Raw genomic sequence first — 24,517 nt, forward strand, 5'->3', positions numbered from 1 at the left:
CTTTATGCAGGGAAGTAATATAGAAATATGAAGATGAAATTAACTTTTCACTGCGTATCATGAGAGAGAAGCTAACCTCAGGTTTGTCGACTGGCGACAATCCCACGGGATCATTTCTACCGTATATTCTAACATGGACTGCCCGCAAGAAAAGTCACCCTTTTGAAAAAAATATCTTAAAACAAAACGTTCGTTTATTTACATTAGTTTAATCTATAGGGAAATACATGGAGATAAAGATGAAATTTTATGAAATATGATACTATTCATATTATATTGTAAAATAAAATAAAACAGCACTCTAATTTGTGTATTACTACTCGATAATGAAGCGATGCATCTTTAATAGCTATAGGACGAGACCAGCTAATCGATATTATTCGATAGATATATAATAATATTTTGAATTTTGCTCCCAACCAAGTATAAGTAAAATATCATACGTGATCGATAATTTTGTAAATTTGATAACTTTTATGTAAAAGAAGATAGGATTTTTTAAACAAATATTTGAAGTTAATACAAAACGTTTAGTTGTATAGACTGATGATAAATTACCGAATGCAAACTTTCCGTTTAAACTGAAACACGCTTTGTTACCGACTCGATAGATCTGTCGATATGTTACTGTTTTCCATTCAGCAACTCAGATGATAACAGATATGTTATTTCATCATAATATTCCGATAAGTTTCCGTGGCTGCTTTGTAGATAAAGAAGAGATGTTTAATATTGCTCTCCGAGCACCAAAATTGATATCTTCCATCTCTAATTTTCATTATTATGCCAACTAATACAAACATAATTAGCCTGTCATTTTTGTACAAATATAATTGTTGTAATATAACAGTATAATATAACATAATATAACAGTCAGTACATTCAACATTGTGATTCCCAAATTGTGATTCTCAAATTAATAAAAAATGCTATACATTTTTATTTTTATCTATTTAAAATTTGAGAAATATCTATTCTCTCTCTCAGATATAATCTTACTATCATAATTATAACACTATATAATCTTACTGTCATAATTATAACACATATTTTCTTCTTCTTGAGTAAAAAAGACAAAAGAATTCAGAGAAAATCTAAGTGACGTAATCGCGGACCTAGTCTATTTCCAAATCACCAATTTCTAATTCTCCTTCCATCCGCCTACAGATGAGAGGTAGTTGCAAATATATTCATGAATGCGGTATGGTCAGTCTTAAAGGAGCCTCGAAGGAGTAAATAGCTTTCTGGTCGAAAAGCTTCATTGAAAACATCATGTCGTAACCATTTCCGATTTTCGCGCTCGTTTCGCGGCAGTTGGCTGCGTTTCAATCGCACGTTGCTGCTATTATTTTCATTAGCGCGACTTTAGACTATCAGAATTGCATGTTCATTTACATACGACTTGTCCGCACGTAACTGTGTAAAGTGAGATATTTATATCCGGTGACTCACGGGTTCATGTTTCTACATCGGAACGCGATTGAGATGTGCTCGCTCCGAACTACACGTGTAGTCACTTATCTCCGTGTCTACGCGTATCGCGCAACATTTGATACGAAATTCATATTTATTAATACAGTAGCAACATGAGTTGGAAAGTCAGACCGACAATCATCCGACATTGTGTAATTTCTCTATTTCTTCAGCAATTTACCTTAATATCGCGAAACTGTATCCTATTTCTACTAGGTATCTACGAAGTAGGTAAAATGGTTTGCTCGTCGATTGAATACGAACTAAAGAGAAGTACGTTATCAATCGTACGATACTTTTACGATGTGCGGAGGCTCACATCGACTCTAAACTTCGCATCTCCGCAAATGACACATTTTCCCTCGATAATTGGAGAGAAGCGATTAATCTTTTCTTCTTTCACGTATCTGCCTCCCTCTCTCTCTCTCTCTCGGAAAGAGCCTGATAAACGATAGTACTATTTATCACGGATATTGCGACACACGATAATAATTATCGCGGAGAACATTTCTACCTCGCTCCTCGAATCCGCGACTATAAAACTTCGACGGGCGATAGAAATTACCTGGGCGCAAGCGCTGCTATATATCAGTCGCGGCAGAGCTCGCCGAAATTCCAGCGGAATATCGAAGCGTTCAACCGCAGCGTTTGCTCTCGGCGTGATAAAACGCGCGGATCAGGTGTATTCTTAGATAACCGCGCGAAGCCGCACGACGGCTCTCGACGGTGCATTCCACGCGCGTGATGCAACAGCCTCGGAGGCGGCGGTGCCGGCAGGTGCCGTTCTTACCGACGCGGTGGAGGCGGAAGAACGGGCGGCACATGCGCTCAGGGGAAAAAGACGGTATCGAGCCAGGCGGCTGGTTTGCCTGTCAACAGACGGTGCGGCACCGTCAGTTTCTTCCACCGCTCCTGGAAGGCGTCCGGCACCGGAGCGCGAGACCGCACGCGTAGACCTCCGTATCCGGTGTTGCTCTTCCCGTTTCCTTCCCGGAGTGGAGAGTTCGGCGCGTGTGCTCGTCTGATGTGTGGGCGAAGCCTCGTCGGCGGAGGATGAGATCACTGGCCGACGCTCCGCCGTCCGACGGATAATTCTCCACGCAGGCAGGCAGGGGACCGATCGAGCCGTAAGACCGATTTCGCATCAGCGCGAGTTCGGGCGGACATACGAGGGACGGTGCGAGCGCGCTCGCACGCGCTCGTACAGTCGACGTCATAGACGCTCGCTTCGCGCGGTCACGAGACGCGTCACACGCACACGCGCACCGGCGCGACATCCTTCGATCCTTCCTTCCTTCCGGGTTGCCGTCGGACTTCCGGACAGCTGCTCCCTCGCGATTCCGCCGAGTAACCGAGCGATGTCACCTGCGCTGCGAAATTACGATCGCGGGCCCTCCCGCTGAAGATTCAAACTCGCGGCGTCTCGCAACTGTCAGCCCCGGTGATGACGGATATCAACGTCCGTCGTTTGCTTCCCTCCAATTTCCCCCCGCTTGAATCGATGAAGCGAGAGGACGTTTGTATTTAGCGCTACCTCCGACTATCGGGACGGCAGGCGCCGTCCAATTCGCTTCACCCGTGTGTCTACCTGCTTCGCATACAGGGTGTACCAACGTGAATGAGCTGGACGCCATGTACCGAACGCGTTATCGTTTCTTCCTTGCGCAGCATTGCATTAGCGCACTAATTACCCGGAGCGTTGCGAGGATGACCGCAGCTGTAATTTATACACGAAACACTCTCCCCTTTCTCTCTTCCACTACTCAAACTAGATGAAAGCGATCCGTGCCACCGTGGTGGTGGTTTACGATAGTAGGAACGAAATCTAGCGCGCGGAGAGACGCTTGATAAAAGAACAAGTCGATCGTTCGGTGAGCATTAACTAGACCCACTGTACACGCACACCTTCGCAGGCATCACGCGGCGTTCGCTCGCGCGCGTTCTTCCTCTCTCTTTCCTTCTCCCCTTCCTTTCTCTCTTTCTACGCCTTTTCAACTTCCCTCGCTTCTCCCGGTAACCACCGGTTCGCGTGTGCGTGCACATGTACGGCTGCGTTCACGTGTGCGTACGCTCACGCGTGCTACTACGCGTAACATACGCACATTACGCGTCCCCGTGTTCGGCGACACACGTACACGCGAGCTGAAGCGACAGGCGTTACGAGGCGACGACTTGCTAATTAGCAACGCCTTACTATCACCGCGAGATAAGCTGCGGATAAGGCGTATATAAGACAGGTGCGAGGAGGAGGGGGGACACGACCCTGACTGCAGACTTCCCGAGGGATTTTCGAGGTCAAGGGAACCCGGAGGCGCCGCTCTCGGTGAGGCGAAGCGAGATGGAGGGAGAATGAAGGAAAAGGTGTCATACTCTCTTACGACATTCGCTTGCTCGCTCGCTCGCTCCCGTGGCCAGGTCGGGTCGATCATCAGTCCCTGACACCTGATCCCGTCTTCCATCATCCGCACTCCGTTTGCGCCGTATTCGCCGAGAGTACCGGAGCCGGTCACCCTGGCCCCTCGCGTTTCGCGTAATCCTGACGCGACAACCAAAATAAAACTCGACTCGCTTAAGGAATATTACAGTGTGTGCCTCTGCATCTCCGATATTACTGACACATTTTACAAGCGAAGCAAAACAAAAACTTGATAGAGCCAAGGACATTTTTTTCCCGGTGATAACTACATATCATTGTTAACATAAACCATTTTTCACACGGCATAGACATCGATCCGAGAATGCCGGATTTCTTTTATAACAGCTTTATATAATATTATAAATATTAATAACAGCTTCTTCGATTTGTATGCGCACGCAAGTTTCAGCATTGATACATGAGGACTCATCAGTTTCTTTCAAGGCTTATGATTAAATGATCGTACCCGGTATTTTGTTTTCTTCGCAGTATCCTTGTTGAGTTCGCGAAAAGAGTCAGCGTTGCCTCTCAAAATTACCGTGGAAACGCGACGTATTCCTCGGAATATTTCCACCACAAAAAGCGCAGTAATAATTCCTCGGAGGTAACTTCAATGCGATTGTCCAATTAGACGGTGATTTCGCACAATGTTGCATCACAAAACGGTTGTTTTTTCTAAAAGAAAATATAAAATTGTCGATTCACGCAGTGAGAAAGATAACTAAACATGTCGTACTCCAGTTGCAAAGTATATACATATATTTATAAGTACATAAGCTTATGCGGCTTAGCTCGAAATATTCCATGTCTTTCGGCTAGCTGAATTTTGAAAAGATACGTGCACGTAAATCTTCACGATAATACAAATTTCCAATCAATTTCTCTTCCGTTAATCACTTGGAATGCAAATACGACACACGAGCGGACGCCGTATTGTTGTGCGCATTACGGCCGTGAACATATTGCATAATGTAACTTTTATCAGGGGCGATTTGTTGTGTCGGAATCACCGTGCGGATGATATCGATGAGCGTCACAACATATTCGCAGCTAATAATAACGTAACCACGTGGTACTGTTTGTTTGTGAAGCAATAAGAAATTGTAAAAATGTGCTGCTTTAGTTTATCAGCTACCTTAAAGTTAAAATATCATTATCTCCTGCCAGTGAAGTCATCGATTTTACTATCTTATCTCTTAGTAACGATGAACCGTTTTATCATCTTCATGAATTTTATGTGCAAATTATAAAGGCTATAGTATCACTTCATTATTCCATTACGTTATATATCTAACAAAAATGTTTGTAAACAATACAAAGAAAGTGTATACAAAAAGTACGTGCTAGATTAAAGTAAATAATTACTTCAATATCTCTTAACAAATTTTTACTTGGTTCAAATAATATTTATTTGATCCAAGGAAAATATTCTTCAAGTAAATTATCCAAGTCAAACATTTACTTGATCCAAGTAAAATTTATTTACTGAGATTTAATAGATATTAATCTGAACCGAAGTCCAAGTGGGATCGAAGTTCGCTCTGGAAGGCTGTGAATCCTCGTGACAACTTATTGTACATGTGCGCATAGAAGTATGTAAATGATATACTAACTGTTGCATATGAATATGTTGTGTATGTGTATGTGTGCACGCGCGTATGCGTGGGGTCTTTATCTGTGTTGTGACACATGCATATACACACACACGCACGCATGCACGCGCGCGCGCGCACACACACATACAAACATATTCATACGCAACAGTTGATTACATTTTTGTTAAATGTTTCATTAAATTTTTGCACATTTTTGTTAAATATGCACACGTGTACAATCTGTTGTCATTAGGATTCATGGTTATCCAGCAACTGTAGCTCTGATAGAAGCTTGTAGCGGACTTTGATCCCATTTAAACTTCGGCCCAGGAGGTCAATATCAATTAAATCCAAGAATTTCGAACGATCTCACCGAAAGCCAAAATCACACGTATTTGATGTGGGATCCTTTTCTATGAAGTATCGGAATAATTATTTACTTGAATCTAGCATTTTTTTCTGTGTAGAAGTAGAAATGACCATTCTATTTGAAATAAATGTGAAGACAATGAAAATATGTTTATGTGTGTTAGAACACCGAGGCTCACACGTATATGTGTAGCATAAACATATCGTCGGGTCATAACCCTCATTTGCTTCCATTCTTTCTAAAGTGGGCATTAGATGTATTAAGTGATTGAACGGTCAATGTCGCGGCAGTGTAATTCAATCTCTTAAACACCGGAAATTGTGTAATTATTGATAATATTAGGTAATTGAATTACTGTCAGTTATCTCACGTAGCAAATGCGGCTTAATATCTTTACGCCTTTCTACCGATTACGTGGATCCTGGCTCGATTAGCTTTCTTTCTTGCGTTGAAATTTTCTATGCTTGAATAACAGCTGTGAGTATGGAAAAAGATATTATATCAAATAAATAAAGATCTTTCCCTTTTAATGAGAATTTTTCCAAATTTTCGAATATTTTTGTCACGAGATCTTTTGTTTTGTTAAAGTTTTAAATTGAATTAAATATAATACTTCGATAGTTTAAAGAAACTTCTACGTTTATCACAAACTAATATTAAATTTCGATAAAAATTTAATACATTAGCCGCTATTTTGGATTTATGACCAAAATTTTTTTAATTTAACTTGAAATTTATCAACATCATCAAAACCCCTCTTTATAAACTTTCATTAATTTTCGAGAACTTCTTGTTTTTGGTATTTTAGGATCAGCTGAGAAAATGGTAGTGAAGGGGTTAAGCTTCTTCAATTAATATTAAACTTATCATCGTCTCAATCGAAAATAGCAATAAATTCTCTCATTTTCGTTGCAATTACGAATATTATAGAGCAGCTTTTATTTCTATATTAAAAAATTCACGTTGCATAAATAAATATTATTAAACAAAAGAAGGCGTCAGAAGAAATAATATCGTCATACACGATGGTAACATAATATATAATTACAGCAATGTGTACGTATACGTGTGCGATATGTGTTACGTATAACAAAAATGTATTTATCTACTAAAAGCCAAGATTAATATTCTATAGCAAATTTATACGCACATTATATTACGTGTATATTAATATACATGTAAATTTACATCTTTACATGCGCGAGTCGTTAACTGCGGATCAGCCTTTGTTATTGCACTGAACTCCTGGAATCTGAAATTATTACATTCAATAATTATAGGTAATTCAGCATCAGATATCCCTGAAAATTTCCTAAGGCTATGGGTACAAAGGTTAAAAACATTTACAGAAACATATACGAAACGTGTGTCGGGTAATATATGAATACACGCTTGTGTGAACATACTCACAATGCAACGCGCTTGGCATGGAAAAATCGTATAATAAAATAGGAGGAAACACGAGATGAAACACAAATATTTCCGTGGTTTGGCAAGCGACGGTGAATCATAAGTTTCTTGTTCTACACGATGAGACCACGCGGCATAATTCCCCCACAGCGATTCTAATAAATCATTTTCTAGCCCGAAGAACTACACAATCTATTGGTAAACCGTTTATATACGCGTTCACGTGTTAGTAACTTCCACAAGTGTAAACCTAAGATTTATAAGCAAATTAGCATTTCTATGTCGAATATTCACTGTTACTTTTACAGTCGTTGCTTTCGCGATCGTTGCCATTAAATTAAGTAAATTTTATTAAACAGCAATTCACCGTAGCTTTGAGACGACTAATTTCGCTGGCGACCTTTATCAACGCCTGATTATAATGATGCGAATGCCATTAAAATCAGGCCGATTTCTTATCCACGGTGTTTTCATTCTCGCTCACCATCTCGGTGCTCTCAATGCCTCGTTAACGAGCCGGTGGAATACGATGGACAGTCGCGATAGTTATAACGTGCCGTTAACGCGGTCGGTTCTTGGGAATACCCGGCCTGGCAGGCGCCAGAAATGTCTTCATCGTGCCGAAGAGGCACGAGTCACATTATATTTTCGAAGCGTCTGTCTGTTTATGCTACCTGTGTATACACGACGTTTACATAGACGCTTTCTGTATGCCTTACGTACCTGCGTTGTTCATATCGGTGGCCGATAACGCGCGCTCTGCGATGATAACGGCTGCATTACGATATCCCCGTGTTCTTGAGCTCGCGAAGAAATTTCACGACACGACGACTTAACAATTCCCCTTCGTCTTTTGTAGGGTAATAAAATGATCGAGACATGCAGCGCTTGATTATAGAGTTCGTTAATGACGGTCACGCTGGGTACACGCTTGAATATTATGCTAAAACTTTCCTGACCAGTTTCTCTGTAATATTGGAGATACGTGTCTTCTTGTTTATGTAGTTAATTGCGCGATTCAATTTCAACTGTAAACATTACGCTTATGAGAGATAGAAGGAGTTGAAGAATCTCTATGGACATTACATTTCGCTGAATGCAAGCACGTTCTAATATCATTAATGATCGGCATGCGAAGCTTCAGAGACAAAACCGCGACGATCAGCTGATCATTTATAGAAGCTACTCTGTGACAGTAATCGAATTCTTCCCCTGTGCAACTAATGGCAACGATAAATGCGTCATCAAGAGCAAAAAGCAACTGCGAGGATGCGGTTAATTCTCGGAAGTTGCGGTTAATGTCGCAAATGGACGGTTTAGCAAGATTGCGCATTCGCTTACAGAATATTTGCACATCTGTCTATCCTAACGTGTGTGAAATAGTAACGTAACATATCCTATCATATTTTCCTCTATTATTTGTTTTCTCAATAGGTTGTAGATCAGAGTTGTGGATTAAATTCGAATATTTTTTTTCGTATCGGAATATAATTTTTCATGTGTATTTAAGTAAACAATTTTTATGTTGGTCTTTGTTTGGTCGAGTTTGATAATAAAGTAGGTGATTTATTACCAAAACGTATGTGATCCTCTTTTTATTTCCGAGTTTTTTACTTTTCAATCGTGATATTTAGTCTCCCTGATAACTTTACGATCTGTTACTACATGTGTCGCGTTATTGCCAGGTACAGCGAGGTAGAATTTATAGCTTTCCTCCACATCTTTCTATACTTAAGTCATTTTCAATTATAAACTTCATTTGAAATCCGGAAGCCTCGATTCTCAGAGAATCAAAATATCTTGAACGCCAAGGTTGAGATATCTCCAAATCCGTAGATTAAGACAAGATTCACAGATCACTATTTATCAATAGTTTAAAACTCAAGACTGTTTTATTTCTAAATTCAAACAATATAATGGAAACTTACTGAAGCAGAAGAAGATTTAACAACATTGCCAAAATTTTTTAAAAATACACGTGTACTTCTATTTTGACGTGTAATTCAAGATACACCGCCAGATACATGTAGATACTGCATTCCAATGATAATAATAGCCAGCACAGGAAATGTGAATATAATGAAGTGTGCAATTCAAATTAATTTTATGCAAAGATTCAAACTTACTTAAAAATATATAAATATATATTTTGCTACCGGTAAAAATATAATCACTGAAATAGTGGCAGAACAAGTTAATAATATTATCATTGGATAAATCGAACAAGTCAATATGATAATATTATCATTACAGATATATGTTAAATAATATTTTATTTATCGCGTCAGTTCTTCATCATGAAAAATTTTAGTTGAAAGCAATTTGGTGTCGAGTAAACAACGTTATTTTCTGCAAGCTGACAAGAGCTAACTTTTTGCAAATATTTTTAGTCTAGCTTTTTGCAAATATTTTTATGGCCGTGTTTAGAAATGTGTACTTAATCGTGAGTGCCTTCTCGTGTTGGTATATAATATGTATGTGTGAAATATGACGTATATATGGCAGCTTCCATTTCCTATTGTACCAATTAAGATAAATTATGATAAAGCTCAGGTCACATCCGTTGGCGATATACATATTGATACCAATAACATTTGTGATAAAAGTTCTTGATAAAATAATGCACAATTACGAAGTATCATGTTATACAACGGATGAATATAGGGTATCCGGTCAGTTATGTTAGATATCTATTAAAATGAAGTAATATGAAAAACTTATTTTTACCTATGACCGTGTAAAAAGAGAGTATATTAAATTATATACTGCGCTTTTTATATGTATTAAAAACATTCTCCCCAATACTTCACAATTTATCGATTCACTTTTAATTAATTTAAAAGATGTCGTAGGTTACGATATTTACGTAAATTATCGAGGCTGTTAAAAGACATACTAGATGGCCTTTACGTAAACAACGAAATGTCGTGTCACTTATTAATAAAGATCTTAGGAACGGTGCGTCATACGGTGTTTCTCCCCGCTTTTTGCAATCACTTTAATGCATTTTCAATTTGAATAATGTCACGACATTTTTAATAAACAACGAAATAATCGGATTATTACACTATTTTAATTAACTTATATACATGTCTCAACGAAGGGATATTTAGAAGATTATTATATAATAATATTATCTTTCCCTTTTTAAGTTATGAGTAGCGATGATGACGAGAAGCGTATATGCGTTACAATTAAAATGCATCAAGTTGAATAGACTTAATGTGAAAAAGTCATTATCTGAATTTAATGCATCACTCTTTCTTAAATATTACGTAATACGTAATAAGTCGTTATGTGATTATACGAATATATTGTTCAAGCCATTTAATCAAGAAGCGAAACCTATTCCTGAGAGAGAAGCGGAATATCTGCTCGTAAAAATAATTAACACGTTAGTTAATAGAATGGAGTGGCGTGAGAGGAATAACTATGCGGAAAAGGGGCGCTATCTCGATTACTAACAACTGGATATCTTCTAACTTCTATATCATACTCGGAGAAAGACTTGCACGCGGGAGAAATAGATTTCAAATAGAATAGTCTTCAAAGAATCTCTATCAACTTATATATTGTCCGAATACTATGTTTTCTTACATACAATTATATTTTCCTTATATCTCACTGATAAAAAAAATGTTTATAATATTTGTGATTTATTCGAAATCCAACTTACCAATTTGCGAAACATGAGTTGTCGTATACGATAATTTTTCATCGATTATCTAACATCTATAAAGTTATTGGCATATTGCATTCTACTTATAGATATTTATTAAAATATTTAATTCTTGCGTAGCGGATGTACGTCATTGATCGTATACATAGATGCAGACCTCGCGTTATTTTAATCACGATCATAACTTATTTCACAAATGATCTTAATAGAAAGATGCACGTGCTTCTCCCGTTTTGCTGTTAATAAAATCGACGGCTGCAGATTTATTTGAACGTACAACCAAGAGCTTTTATTAAAAAGTATCGGCAAATGCGCCGGGAGATTTCTCTTCGTTGTAATGATATTTCCGTAATAAAATCGTCGACAGCGTCCATTTTTCAAACAAGCTTCGCGTCATCGAAAACACACGAGCGACAGCAAGTTTTAATTAAAAATTGTTCGAAAGTTAATCCAATCTTTCCAATCCAATCTTTTACGTTGCAGGCGCAGCCGCGAATTAAAATGAGCAAATCAACCCGGAAGAGACGTTCTTAACATTGTAAGTATTACGATGCTGTCATTGTCGATAAATATCTCCAGTTGTAATGTCATGCCACAGCGTTACGACATTGTGCAGATGCAACGAAATTTCCCTGGATATGACTAGCTTCGTTCGACAACTTTTCGCGTGCTTCGTCCTACATTGGCGCAAGTTTGCTACAAAGGTTAATCGGTGCAACGATGCTAGAAGGTTCTTTGTAGCGTGACGAACTATCGATTATCCAAAATCTGTGACATCCGCTATTAAGAGGAAAAGCCGATGATTGAAACAAAACGTTCTTTTACGAATACTTGACTCATAAGCGGGTACGATCTTATCGGAAATAATACGTACATCACACACCAGATGGTCAAATTTTGGTTTACAACGCCAGGCACTCGAGCTGCGATATATTCAATATAGCGTCAGCCATTCAGAATTTCCGTGTAATTACTATAACGAACACTACACGTTTTAATCTGCACTAAAGGTGTTTTATTTTAAGGTCTTTTATTTTTAACATCAGGAGGTATTTCACGTCGCAGCGCTGTAAAGAAGAGATTCCGTCGTTTCATTCATTAAACATAGCCGCTTTTTTTCTTTTTTATCGAAGAACAGGTAGTTCCAATAAGCATACTTAGCAAATCTTAAAGCAGCATTTATTTTAATCCAATTTGCATTGATTCAGCATTTGTTCGTGACAGTTATTTATGAAAATCCGGCTTACTTCCTAATCAGGATCGCGGTGTGAGTAAGACTTATAAATAGGGGTTGAATAAACATCGATGTGTAAGCTTGAACATTTACGACATTGCGTACAAGGTAGTCCGGCCGAATAAGCAATTCTAATTCATCGGCGCGCGATTTACGATTTACTTGACGAATATACGAAGCATAAACGTCGATCTTCTATGCCTTTGATACACGAAGCAGAAGATACCTTTTCGAGACATTTGATGCTATCGAAGAGAGCATAAAGAAGACATTGAAGGGAGCTTTGAGGCTTTCAACGCGATTCCTGTTGACAGAACCGGGAAACGCCGTATCTGGGCTGAGACTTTGCCGGAAGTCGGCGGAACGCCGCGGAGATGACGAAGAAGTTCGAGTTCAACTGGCAGATCGAGGTGCCGGAAGTGCTCCGCAGCGGTTGCGTGTTCGATCGCTGGACCGAGGAAAAGGACAACACGGAAATCGAGTTGAATTGTCTGTTCAAGGTCGACGAATATGGCTTCTTTATCTATTGGCAGAGCGAGGGGAAGGTGAGCTTTCCTTCTGCTGCATCCGCCCTTTTGTTCATTCGGACAATGGAGCGAGGTGCCCATGAATTCTAAAATGGACGTTTTTGTTCTCTTCTTATTTCTCCTCTCCGCAGGACGGCGATGTTGTGGAGTTGTGTCAAGTGAGCGACATTAGGGCCGGAGGGATCCCCAAGGTAAAGGAATTGTTTGATTGCGCGAAAATGAGACGATAGTATTGGAACTTATCGAAGCCAGTCTCATATACTCTTTTTCATTCTTACCGTCGTATTAATGGACGTGTTTCAAACAGGACCCGAAGTTATACGACAAGCTGTTCAGCAAGCACGGCGAACAGTTAGACGAAAAAAGTCTCACCATCTGTTCCGGTGTCGATTACACTAACATCAATTATCAGCACGTCGTGTGTCCGGATTCTGCCACAGCCAAGGTAACACACGCGAACGCTAATCTCGATAATAGAGGAAACGTGCCGTTCACATGTCATTAGACTTATCGATCAAGTAAAGTATCGGCTGTCTGATACGATAACGATGTAACATTTAGGATTACCACCATTGTTGGTGTTAGTGAAGTGAATGCCGCGTAGCCACGCTTGTCGTGACTCCGACGTAATCACGTGAACGTAATCGCGATTATGCTGTGCACGAAACTTTACGGTTATTATCGCTAATAACGCCCCGTTTACGTTATTAATATATATCCGTTTTGCTACGTTAGCTTCTTACGCTTATCGTTCTCAAAGACATTTTATTATCGGTTGTTACATTAGCAAGGAAATAGGTTTAATGTGTTTTAGTTTATTACCAGTACTATAGAATTACCTACCAATATCCTTATCGTTTATTATTTATTTGGTAATAATTTGTAATATTATGTAATATTAATAATATTTTGTAATAATTGAAACTATTAACAGGGTTTAATATTTTTCTAATTTGCAAGTTCTTGATTTTATAAAATAATCTTATTATTTATCAATAATTAAATTACAACTATGGTTTTAAAGTTTCGTGAAAAGTCTGTTTTATTCGCAATTTTTTGGGGGGGTTTTTTATCTTTTTCTACGGAAAAAAGTAAATGTAACAGATTTTAACCGAACACGCATGAATTTTTCTAAACGAATTTTTGTACCCTTGGGACAGAAAAAATGGGGCAAAACAGGTTTTTTCTGAAACTTGAAAACTATAGTTACAACGCTACAATGCGACGACTGGCAATATTTATTGCTGACTTAATACTATATATATCTCTCGTGACATAGTTTAGTGCATCTTCTCGCGTGTCCTGCAAAAAGAACTAACTATATTATGTCACTTCTGTATGTCATCATAGGTATGGTTAGATGGCGTTCGATCGATTACGCACAACGTCAAAGCGAACAACGTTTGCCCGCTCACGTGTCTGAAGAAACAGTGAGTTTACCAATGCATATATATATACATCTGTGTTTATATACGCTTGCACTAACGTTTGTAAATATTAGCAATATGTACTTCTGTGGAATAATTAGCCTTTAATGTTTCATGACCGATATATGTGTATATATATCGATGTAATTTCGCTTTTTCTTAAGGTCTGACGCAAAAGATATTTTCTGACCTGTTCAGTTTAACCTTTAACACGTGTCACTAAGTGCTTTAGAAGATCCACGATATTATTAATAACTACTGATTATTAATAATTAATAGTTAATGATAATTACACTAGCCATCGATAATTAGTTGTAATAAATGTCACCATTAATTATTCGTAGTTAAATATGAAAGAAATAAGATTTTGCCTCTGTAAAACTAAAGTTATTAAAAGTCATTCTTTGCCTGTCAACTTGAATGGATCTATTTTTAAAAGGGATCTTAATATAGACTTCGTTGTATCAATAACTTGACAAAGTTTATGACGCTTCGGTGGATTAAGATGGACGAAAATATATGTTGCCGGTATATTCGCACTTATTTGTATGTTAAAATAAATTGCTTAAATTAATTCGGAAAATGAATCGGTGAATAAAAGAGGTGTCTTCGTACTATTTTAGCTGGATGCGACTGAGAATGTTAGTGGACCCCAATGGAAAAGTTCCGGTGAAAGTGGTCGCGAGAACTTTCGCATCCGGTAAAACAGAAAAGCTAGTTTACCAATGTCTCTCTGATTTAGGCCTACCTAGCGGAAAGGTATTTTGACAATTGACAAAATAGATGACACTTTTATCCATTAGGAAAACACTGAATACACATACTTTTCCTATGCTCAGAACGACGTGATAGAACCCGACGACTTCACTTTCGACGCTTTCTACGCGCTATATCACAAAATATGTCCAAGGAACGACATAGAAGAATTGTTTCAATCTATGTGAGTACACTGCGTCCTCGTATTGGAGATACGAAACTTTTGAAGGGCTGTAAGGCAAGCACGTGTATCTCTCCTAAACATTGCAGAACACAGGGTAAAGCTGACACGATTAATCTGGAGCAACTGATTACTTTTCTCAACGAGAAGCAGAGAGATCCGACCCTGAACGAAATTCTCTATCCCCTCTATGATGAGAAACGGGCGATGGAGATCATCAATGATTACGAACAGAACGAGGTTGCTCGCAATGAAAGTAAGAGCTTTATTTTAAATAAATCATCTTCGGTGAAACGTTTCTTAGCCTTGTTTGTCTTTTCCTTCCTCGTGTACATACGTGAAAGGATTCTTTTCTATATACATTCCTTCTTATATATATACGTTCTATATAGATTCTTTTCTATGTATATCAGTTCGCCCTCGTGCGTCCATAATAAAACTACGTAAATATCAGAAACATAAAAGAAAGACAAGAAAATTTGGAACGAATATATAAATGTAAGATGGTTCCCTTCAGAAGTGATCACGATTTCAGGAACAATGACGAAAGACGGCTTCATAAGGTACCTGATGTCCGACGAGAACGCACCGGTTTTTCTCGACAGACTGGACGTTTATATGGATATGGACCAATCCTTGGCGCACTACTATATCAATTCGAGTCACAACACGTACCTGAGCGGACGACAATTTGGCGGGAAGAGCAGCGTCGAAATGTACAGACAGGTTCTACTCGCCGGATGCAGGTAAAGTGTGCTCTTGCGCGCAGGACATTGAAACAATGATCATAACCGATCTCCGATGCATATGTTCTGGCGATTTCGCCGATAGCTGATGAATATTGATAGCCAAGGCGATTGCGCCAGATTGTCAGCGTCTATATTTGAATACGCGTGATATTATATCTGGACATCAAATCGATCGTCGACTTCCTCATCGGATTATCGATTAGTTCTTATATCCTAATACTAACGCGGAGGGACAAAAACGGTGTTTCTAGTAGACCGCAATATAGTTTGAAATTAACGCAATTTGTATTTTCGCAAACAGCGTCTGCGCTATTGTTGTTAACCGACGATTTCTAGCGTGATTAATATGTCTATTTTTTGCTTGCGATCCGAATTAAAAGATGCGTCGAATTGGACTGCTGGGACGGCAAAGGGGAAGACGAGGAGCCGATAATCACTCACGGCAAAGCTATGTGCACCGATATTCTATTCAAAGACGTCATATACGCGGTAAGAGACACGGCCTTCGTCACGTCGGAATACCCGGTGATTCTTAGCTTCGAAAATCACTGCAGTAAAAAACAGCAATACAAATTGGCCAAGTACTGTGACGAGATACTGGGCGACTTACTGTTGAAGGAACCACTGAAGGAATATCCGGTAAGTTAACGCCGCGAATATCGCAAAACACCCGATGATGTTAGTTTCTGTAAAGCACGATTCGCGCATTCGAGCAATTATTAGATGTTTCCTTGCTTTTCGGCCTGCCAAACGTATCGAGTCGATGTAACGGATGTAAATATTCGCGGTGCTCGTGGATAATTTTCTCCGCGTTCACCCACGCTTGCGCTTGCGATAAGTCGATCATGCAAAATCGTATGGCTCTTTCAAGCGTATGGTTTTAAGTGCACTCACGGATATCACTAAAACAGCTGGAGCTAGGAGTGCCGCTGCCGCCGCCCAGCATGCTGAAACGCAAGATTCTCATTAAGAACAAGCGCCTAAAGCCCGAGGTCGAGAAGCAGGAATTGGAGCTCTTTAAGCAAGGTCAATTCGTGATCGAGGACGAGGTCAAGGAAGACTCGAGCGCGCCGCCGTCCGTCGCCGCCGTCGTAGAACAGCAACCGGTAAAGGTAACTTTCATTACGGTCCTCAGATTCGAGACGGTAGTGCCCCTTCACTTTCAATCAGACTGGATGGCCGCGGCTCCTCCGGTAAAACGGCGATGTCCTCTCGTTCTCAGGAAGACAATTCCGGTGTCGATTCGGTAACGTCTGCGGTGGCCGGCATTCAGCAGCAACAGTCTGGCAGCGGCCCAGGTCTCGGCGAAAGTATAGAGCTAGCGGCGGCTTTGCCTTACACTGGAAGCACAACCAACGTACATCCGTGGCTGTCCTCCATGGTCAACTACGCACAACCTGTCAAATTCGCCGGCTTCGACGTTGCCGAACGTAAGCGACATTTTCACACGGCTCTAAGTAAAATGCAGCATCGCGCGTATCCATCGTACCCAACTGAGACACACGATCGAAAATGCAACGAAAGCGAATCGCCATTTCAGAGAAGAATCTTCACCACAATATGTCTTCCTTCGCGGAAACGGCTGGTCTGAACTACTTAAAAACGTCGGCCATCGAGTTCGTAAATTACAACAAACGGCAGATGAGCCGAATTTATCCGAAAGGTACCCGAGCTGACTCTTCCAATTACATGCCGCAGGTAAACAAGCTCGTAGAGGCTGCAATTTGCGTTGTAACGAATGGAAAGTTTCTGAATAATCGATCGTCGCGAAACAGGTCTTCTGGAACGCTGGCTGCCAAATGGTGTCGCTGAACTTCCAGACCGCGGATTTACCCATGCAACTGAATCAAGGCAAGTTCGAGTACAACGGCTCTTCGGGCTATTTGTTAAAGCCGGATTTCATGAGACGCGCCGACAGGAGCTTCGATCCTTTCGCTGAGAGCCCCGTGGACGGAGTAATCGCCACACAATGCAGTGTTCAAGTACGTTTCTCCTCTCGACGACAATCCAGACGTTTCGATAGACTTGATATCATGCCTTAACATTTTCTCATCTACGTTTAAAAAAACTCAATACATCATGCAAGATAATTTTGTTTTTCAACAATACCATTAAACTAGATGTCGTATATAAATCGAATTTTTGAAAATTTAAATAAGAATTTATGTGAAAAGTCTACTTTACTTACGATTTATTTATTCATGCGTTTTTACCCCAATATTGCAACAGGTTATAGCAGGCCAGTTCTTATCTGACAAGAAAGTTGGAACTTATGTGGAAGTCGAAATGTACGGTTTACCAACCGATACGATACGTAAGGAATTTCGCACCAGAGTGGTTCCTGCCAACGGATTGAACCCCGTCTATAATGAAGAGCCTTTCCTCTTCAGGAAAGTCGTCCTGCCAGATTTGGCTGCTTTGAGATTCGCAGTATACGATGAGTCAAACGGCAAACTGCTGGGGCAAAGAATCGTTCCTTTGGACGGTTTGCAAGCCGGATATCGACACATCGCGTTGCGAACCGAAGCTAATTTTCCCATGTCTCTGCCTATGCTGTTTTGTAACATCGACATTAAAATTTACGTGCCGGACGGTTTCCAAGGTACGGCCAGTATCTCAGTTATGTTTTAATCGTACGATGAAGAAGATAAGTGCGATTTATATCTAGATATATTGCGCTTGGATATCTCACGGAATACATATTATCGTACGATTTCAGAAAAGCTTTTTACCAAAACATCCTTTACACGCTTGAATTTAACTCTTCATTCTTACAACTCTTTTTATTTTCAACTTAATACATACATGTATTTGCAATATTATCGTAAAATCTTAAATGACGTATTAATTGCATTAATTCAAATGCTATATTCAAAGCTGTTAAAATTTCTTTCAGAATTTATGGACGCCTTGACAGCGCCGCGAGCATTTAGGAAGACCGAAAGTATGTCGCAGAATAAAATGCGCGGCTTGGGAATCGAAGAGAGCGATAGCAAGAATAATATGGACGCTGTAGCGCCTCATCATCACGAAGCGGCTAAACCGAGAGGTAAATTGCAAGATGCGGGAATTGCCAGTTGAGCGGTGGATTCGTACTTACATCATTTTGTTTCTGCAGAGGAGATGAAGTTCGATCCGATTACCTTGGATACTCTGAGACACGAGAAGGGTTATCAAAAAGTATTACGAAAACAACAAAAAGAATTGGAGTCGTTGAGAAAGAGGCACCACAAGGAGAAGCTCACGGTCCAAAAGCAACATTGCGTTGCTATAGAGAAAATTATTAAAGGAAAGAAGTTAGTAATTTCTACAATCCGTTTAACTCGAGTTCTTTATTACATTTGTAAAAAAAAAAAACATTTGTCTAACAGTCTATATCAAAATAAACAGCTAATGTGTGTTAGAATTGATATTTGATAGAATTTCTAAAACAAACTTGTAAATATAGAGCTACCTATACTCTAATTTTGACGACGAATGCAAAATTGTTGCAGCAAAGCGGAGATTTCAAGGGACTCTATCGTTCGTCGCGCCGTTACCGAACAGACCGCTCAATGGTCTCGTTTGGCTGACAGACAACGGCGAGAAGAACGCGATCTGGTACGTGGACACCTGGAGGAGCGACGGGCGCAAGTGTGCAAATTGTGTGGAACTGCGCAGTTGGCACAGCAGAAGCAATTGACCGCGCGGCACGAGCGCGAGATCAAGGACATGAACGCACGGCAAGCGAGATTGTCGGTGGAGAGCATGAGGGAGGTGATGAACGATAAGACTCTGAAATCGCGAGGGATCAAGGAGGGCAGGCTTCGAGAAAAGCAACAGAACAACACGAAGAAGTTCATGGAGGAGCGTAAAGTCGCTCAGATGATTCAAAATAGGGAGAAAGAGAAACTCAAGGTGATCCATGAGAAGCAGTTGGAAGAGCTGCAGAAAGATATGAACGCGGTAAGGCAGCAGACCCTCGCTAGGCTAAGATTTTTCCCGATAGTGTAATTTTGTGGCATTTGCGTAGACAGACATCGCATTAACATAGGTTTTAATCATACATATAACTTGCGATCTAACATTAATCATAAAAACTTCCTTTATATATCAAGACTGATATATGGCACACAACACTTATATTGTTATTATTAAGTCAGTCGCTAAAAGATTCTAAAAAGTTGAAACGTTACAAAGCTTTATCTCGATAATAAAAGTTTAGAATCTCGAATTAATGTATTAACTAATAAATTTATGATATTATATGAAATTATATTGAAAGAATTTAATTTAATTTATGGTATGTTTCTTGTTTTACGTGTGAAAGCAAACTTAATGTTTTTTAATTAAGTATATAAAACTAATTTTATTTATTATGTTTCTCTTATTTATACAACAATTATAATTTATATATATTTTCTTAATAAACTTTTTTCTAAAGAATTATTTTTTCTTCTATTTTTCCTATAATTTATTATATATTTGAAAATAAATCAAGCATAGATAATGTTATATTAAAATCATATTAAACTGATGTAATTTTTTATTTTTATCTGTCAGTCTCTTTAATAATTAGTTGGAAAAAGAATTGATCGATATAAGAAATCAATTTAAGAAATCATCTGTTACCATCCATTTACTTTGTTACAACAATAAAATAACTTTTCAAGATGATTGCTCTAATTATATATACAAACAATTGTTTCAGATTATGGATATGTACAAGGACGAGGAGATGGAACTGGAACCTAAGACTGAATTCTACGTGTAACGAGTGTCAGCCGAGTTTCTCCGCGATTCTCCTCCGTAGCAAGTAATGTGCTACGACAATGAGGACTGTTTTCAGACGATTTACTATTATCGTTAATTATACTTGGAATTGGGATCAAGCTTCGTTAGCTATCGTTCTCGTATCTGCCGACGCATGTCGCGCGTTGTGAGAAGCAGAGACAAACAGAAGCAACCACACTAATGTTTCTAATTCATTCAGCCGAGTATTTTTTTATATAAACAGACATCTCGTGTCTCCATACTGTCCGAGTACCTAGACTATTAAGGGAGTCAATAAAATTTAAAAAAGTGATCTCTAGTCAAGTATTAGGTATATATTCGTATATAAAATATATATGTATATATAACGATCGCGGGATTGATTAAGCGGTGAGAGACATTCACCGCCCGATAAACGTCGAAGTAAATATTTTTCGATTGTTAACACTATTGTCGAAGTCTATCGAAGAGGAGAATGTGTATATGCGTGCGTGTGTGAAACTGTCGTCTGTGTTTGTGAGTCGATGCCTAATTCCGAGAGGAAACTTTTCGCTGTTACCGTGACGATTCCTAGACCATACATACCTTGAGTTGAGAGACGCTCTCACGGTCGGACTTAACCGATAATTCTCGTGACTGCTGATAATGATTAGAATATTAGAGAATTAGAATCTCGAGATCGTACAATTTTCAACCATGATCGTAAGGAGCGCCCTTTGGCGGGGCGAAGCTCTCGCACGAATGGTCACATAGGGTTGTAAATAAAGATTAAACGAGAGCCTAGCACAATGATTACCACGTTGTTGTTTTCATTATAATAATGTTATTTACATAAATTATTATATATCACCCTATACATATACATATACACACACACACATATATATATATATATATATATATATACATATATACATATATATATATTGAATATAAGAGAGCAAGACGAAATAAAAAGATTGCAAATCACTTCGTAGTTCTCTTTTCTTATATTTTTGGCTTACGGATAATCAATTTCGCAGCAATTAATGACGACATGGAAACATATTCTACATTGAATTTCTATCGATTACTTGGTAATACACGGCAAATCTAAATAATACCTGAGATTTTCATTATTATAGATTTTAATACCTATTAACTAATAGAAATAACGGAAGGAAAAATAATAATGCTTTTCTGAGCATGATGGTTTGTAAATCATTTTTGCAAATGAAAATCGTAGTCATGTTCATCGTCGTAGTGATTGAAATAGTGCTCCAGCACGTCGGATTTGAGCTCAACATCAGCGACGGTAAATTCCTCGTAAGGCTCTGAAAAAACATATTAAATCATCTTCTGTTAACACGTAAAATTCAAACAATTATCAAACATTCAGTTAGCGCCATGCAGTTATGTGCTTAGTGTGTATTGTGTGTCCTCAAGTATTCTTAACGCGCACGGAAAGAAAGGTAGCTACGGGAGTTAAAAACTAGATATAGAGACAAAAAGAAATTAGCTAAATTAACTCAACTTCAATTGTACCATATGGACGACTAATTATTACCTATGAGAGTTAGTTTTTAGCTGTAGAAACTAAATTTTAGCTGTGGGAGCTAATATTTTTCTTCCGTGTAGTTATAACGCGAGAAGAAAGAAATTATGATAATATTTTATATGCATTCAATGAATTAATTTTATATTCCGACTCGATTTATCATACATCTGTCTTTCGATTTACCTGAATCAGCTACATCGAAATGTACGTCATTGTGAGGCTCTTCGATCGGAACGATCACTGCCTGGTGATGTGTGTGTCCCAAATCCTGAATCTCCGCTTGATCTATATAATTCGTGGGCACTTGTATACTATCGTGATTATCAACCTGCACGTTTTGATAACTGGTAGCACCACGGCCGTGGTAAACCGTCCGGAAATTTGGAAAATGTACATAATCCACTTCTCTCGATATTCTTTTCGCCTCGCAGACGGCGGCTACCAATAAATACAACTGGAACGTAACAAATTGGAATTCGTCATATCGAGCCGTCAAGAAGAAACTTCGCTAATTGTTTATTGAACTTTTCACGTTATTAACGTGGGAAATAATAATTTTTACTTCGCTTTATTCTTTTTCCATTACATTCATTCCATTTAATTGTCTTAACGATGAAAGTAATGTGCAAACGCATTTGTAAAGCGGAACCTCTTTACTCAAGTTAATTTGCTTTTATGTTCGTTCGTTGCGATTCGCGGCAGAAAAAATCAAATACGGCTTAAATTTTATATTTGAATCCCCTTCATTCGCGAATCAATTGATCGTAAATGTGAAAAAAAAATCATTTGACTTGAGTAACGTTTTATCCTTTCGAGAATGCAATTGACTTGAATTAAAGGATCGTTTCATTAATTGAAGTTCCACTTTTTAAAATTCTAACATTCACTCACGCAGTATCTCATAATGAATCCACTTCAAACACTCGGTCGGTCCCACTGAGGTCTTCTTCTCATGGTCCCCTATTTTATACAGCGGTAGCCGCAGAACGTTACGCAAGTTCATGTGAATATTATGCATCATGGACGGATGTTTACAATCGTGCTTTATGGTGTGGATTCTCGCGTGGACGCGATACGGCGCGCTTGTACGTGGGTATGGGAAAATCAGCTGGTTACGCCCGCAAGCGTGCACGTGTGTGCTATTTCAAAACGGCGAGATACTTCGCCATTTCATTGTCGAGTTATGCAATTGGTCGAGTGGTATTACATGTGTATGGCGAAACTGTAATTCTTCGAAATCCTCGAGAATAGGTTGTTAAGCTCACTGACGTCGAATCTATAATTCATTCCAGTTCCAGTTCTCATGGACTTAATGTAACCTGATTTCATTAAAAAAAAAAAAAAAATATATATATATATATATATGCGCGTATGTATAAAGTTTTTATAATTAAATTTAAAAAATCGTTTATAATTATATGTATATTTAACTCATAGGGAAAACCAGTCGACAAAAGAGAGTAAAAAAATTATGTAATTATTTAATGTAAAAGTATTTTGCTTAACGTAACGTTAGAGCACACATATATATGGTATTATTTCGATAATAATAAGCCTACCTTTAAGAAATCGTTCCTTGTGCCGTCATAGCTTTTACTTGAATTACAACGTTTCAAGACAGTTTCATAAACCACATATGTTACACGCTCCACAGTGCATGGGAAAATTCGCTAGAGTAAAAGTAGAAAAATAATGTGTAAGTAATAACTAACAGACCGTAAAAAGAGTGATATGATATGAAACTCGAGAAGTGATATGATTACAGTTTTATCGTAATAATTAGAGAAATCTTCGTTATCATCATGATTAAAGCGTAATATATCCACATACTCACATTTTAAACCTGCTTTATTTTGAAATTATAAAACGTACAAAAAATAACATCATGACTGATTCGTTCGCATACATGAATCCAAATTGGCGATGCTCGATGTATGTTCTACGTATGTACAAGCTGAAGGATCTTCGGCGAATCGTAACTTTAAGCAAAATCGATTGTAAAACATGATTTATAAGGAGTCAATTAAACGATGGATTGAAAAAGGAGCCGATTTTATTACACGCTTCACATCAATTTTCTATCAAATTTGACAATACGTTCTTCTTCCTAATTCGGTAATAACTAATATTGATATAAATGGCATTCTCGGGACGATGTATGTCGCAGTACAAACCATCACGTTATTTCACACGATTTTACGTACAATTTTGCAGTTTTACATTCTTTGTTGTCAATGCTTGTTTCAATGCTTTAGTTTTCGATGCTTCGAGTGTTCATTTAACTTTTAGATTACAAAATGCGGATCGATGGAAAGCCGTCGGTGTGCCAATCATTTACCTTTAACGCGTTTCAGGAGCCGTGCTCAGGGAAGCCCTTCGTGCGTCGATATCCGCGTTAACGTGCGATCGAT

At 38.7% G+C, this 24,517-nt stretch overlaps 3 protein-coding genes across 10 annotated transcripts in view; 1 reads left to right on the forward strand and 2 right to left on the reverse strand.

The window, feature by feature from the left end:
• Positions 1–5,137, reverse strand: part of LOC106740961 — a 25,233-nt gene extending 20,096 nt beyond the window's left edge. The window contains exons 1-2 of one of the 2 annotated variants that reach the window (XM_014612480.1): positions 4,662–5,137; positions 3,852–4,564 (exon numbers count right to left, since the gene is read on the reverse strand). In XM_014612480.1, coding sequence (XP_014467966.1) covers positions 3,852–3,935 — 84 coding nt within the window. In that variant the 5' untranslated portion in view covers positions 3,936–4,564; positions 4,662–5,137. Of the gene's footprint in view, positions 1–3,851 lie in introns of both variants that reach the window. The other variant, XM_014612481.1, reaches the window with a different exon arrangement.
• On the forward strand, positions 2,344–21,367 carry LOC106740960 (1-phosphatidylinositol 4,5-bisphosphate phosphodiesterase-like). Of its 7 annotated transcripts, none has more exons than XM_014612472.1 (21): positions 2,344–2,600; positions 3,628–3,834; positions 11,427–11,481; positions 12,492–12,722; positions 12,836–12,895; positions 13,012–13,149; positions 14,055–14,134; positions 14,755–14,890; positions 14,971–15,071; positions 15,158–15,324; positions 15,604–15,814; positions 16,198–16,456; positions 16,729–16,929; positions 17,040–17,247; positions 17,358–17,515; positions 17,593–17,799; positions 18,047–18,419; positions 18,714–18,866; positions 18,936–19,113; positions 19,312–19,762; positions 20,508–21,367. In XM_014612472.1, the coding sequence occupies exons 4-21, from the start codon at positions 12,552–12,554 to the stop codon at positions 20,568–20,570; spliced, it is 3,315 nt and encodes a 1,104-aa protein (XP_014467958.1). In that variant the 5' UTR covers positions 2,344–2,600; positions 3,628–3,834; positions 11,427–11,481; positions 12,492–12,551; the 3' UTR covers positions 20,571–21,367. The 7 variants fall into 7 exon arrangements, with proteins under 7 accessions (XP_014467958.1, XP_014467959.1, XP_014467960.1 ...); XM_014612473.1 differs by having other exon boundaries at positions 3,657–3,834; XM_014612474.1 differs by having other exon boundaries at positions 3,685–3,834.
• Positions 21,368–21,515: 148 nt separating this feature from the next.
• Positions 21,516–23,009, reverse strand: LOC106740894. Its single transcript, XM_014612358.1, has 3 exons — positions 22,998–23,009; positions 22,290–22,614; positions 21,516–21,882 (listed from the first exon to the last, which is right to left on the reverse strand). The coding sequence occupies exons 1-3, from the start codon at positions 23,007–23,009 to the stop codon at positions 21,770–21,772; spliced, it is 450 nt and encodes a 149-aa protein (XP_014467844.1). The 3' UTR covers positions 21,516–21,769.
• Between the last annotated feature and the right edge of the window lie 1,508 nt (positions 23,010–24,517).

This window comes from Dinoponera quadriceps, unplaced genomic scaffold (assembly GCF_001313825.1).
Source record: "Dinoponera quadriceps isolate SergipeBrazil2010 unplaced genomic scaffold, ASM131382v1 scaffold397, whole genome shotgun sequence".
Taxonomy (NCBI): domain Eukaryota; kingdom Metazoa; phylum Arthropoda; class Insecta; order Hymenoptera; family Formicidae; genus Dinoponera; species Dinoponera quadriceps.

Coding starts and splice junctions, on each gene's coding strand:
- LOC106740960 (XM_014612476.1), top strand. CDS start 12,552: ATGACGAAGAAGTTCGAGTTCAACTGGCAGATCGAGGTGCCGGAAGTG. Junction 15,072..15,157: donor GAAGAATTGTTTCAATCTAT/GTGAGTACACTG, acceptor TAAACATTGCAG/AACACAGGGTAAAGCTGACA. Junction 18,867..18,935: donor CGAAGCGGCTAAACCGAGAG/GTAAATTGCAAG, acceptor TTGTTTCTGCAG/AGGAGATGAAGTTCGATCCG.
- LOC106740894 (XM_014612358.1), bottom strand. Junction 21,883..22,289: donor TTTCGATGTAGCTGATTCAG/GTAAATCGAAAG, acceptor ATGTTTTTTCAG/AGCCTTACGAGGAATTTACC.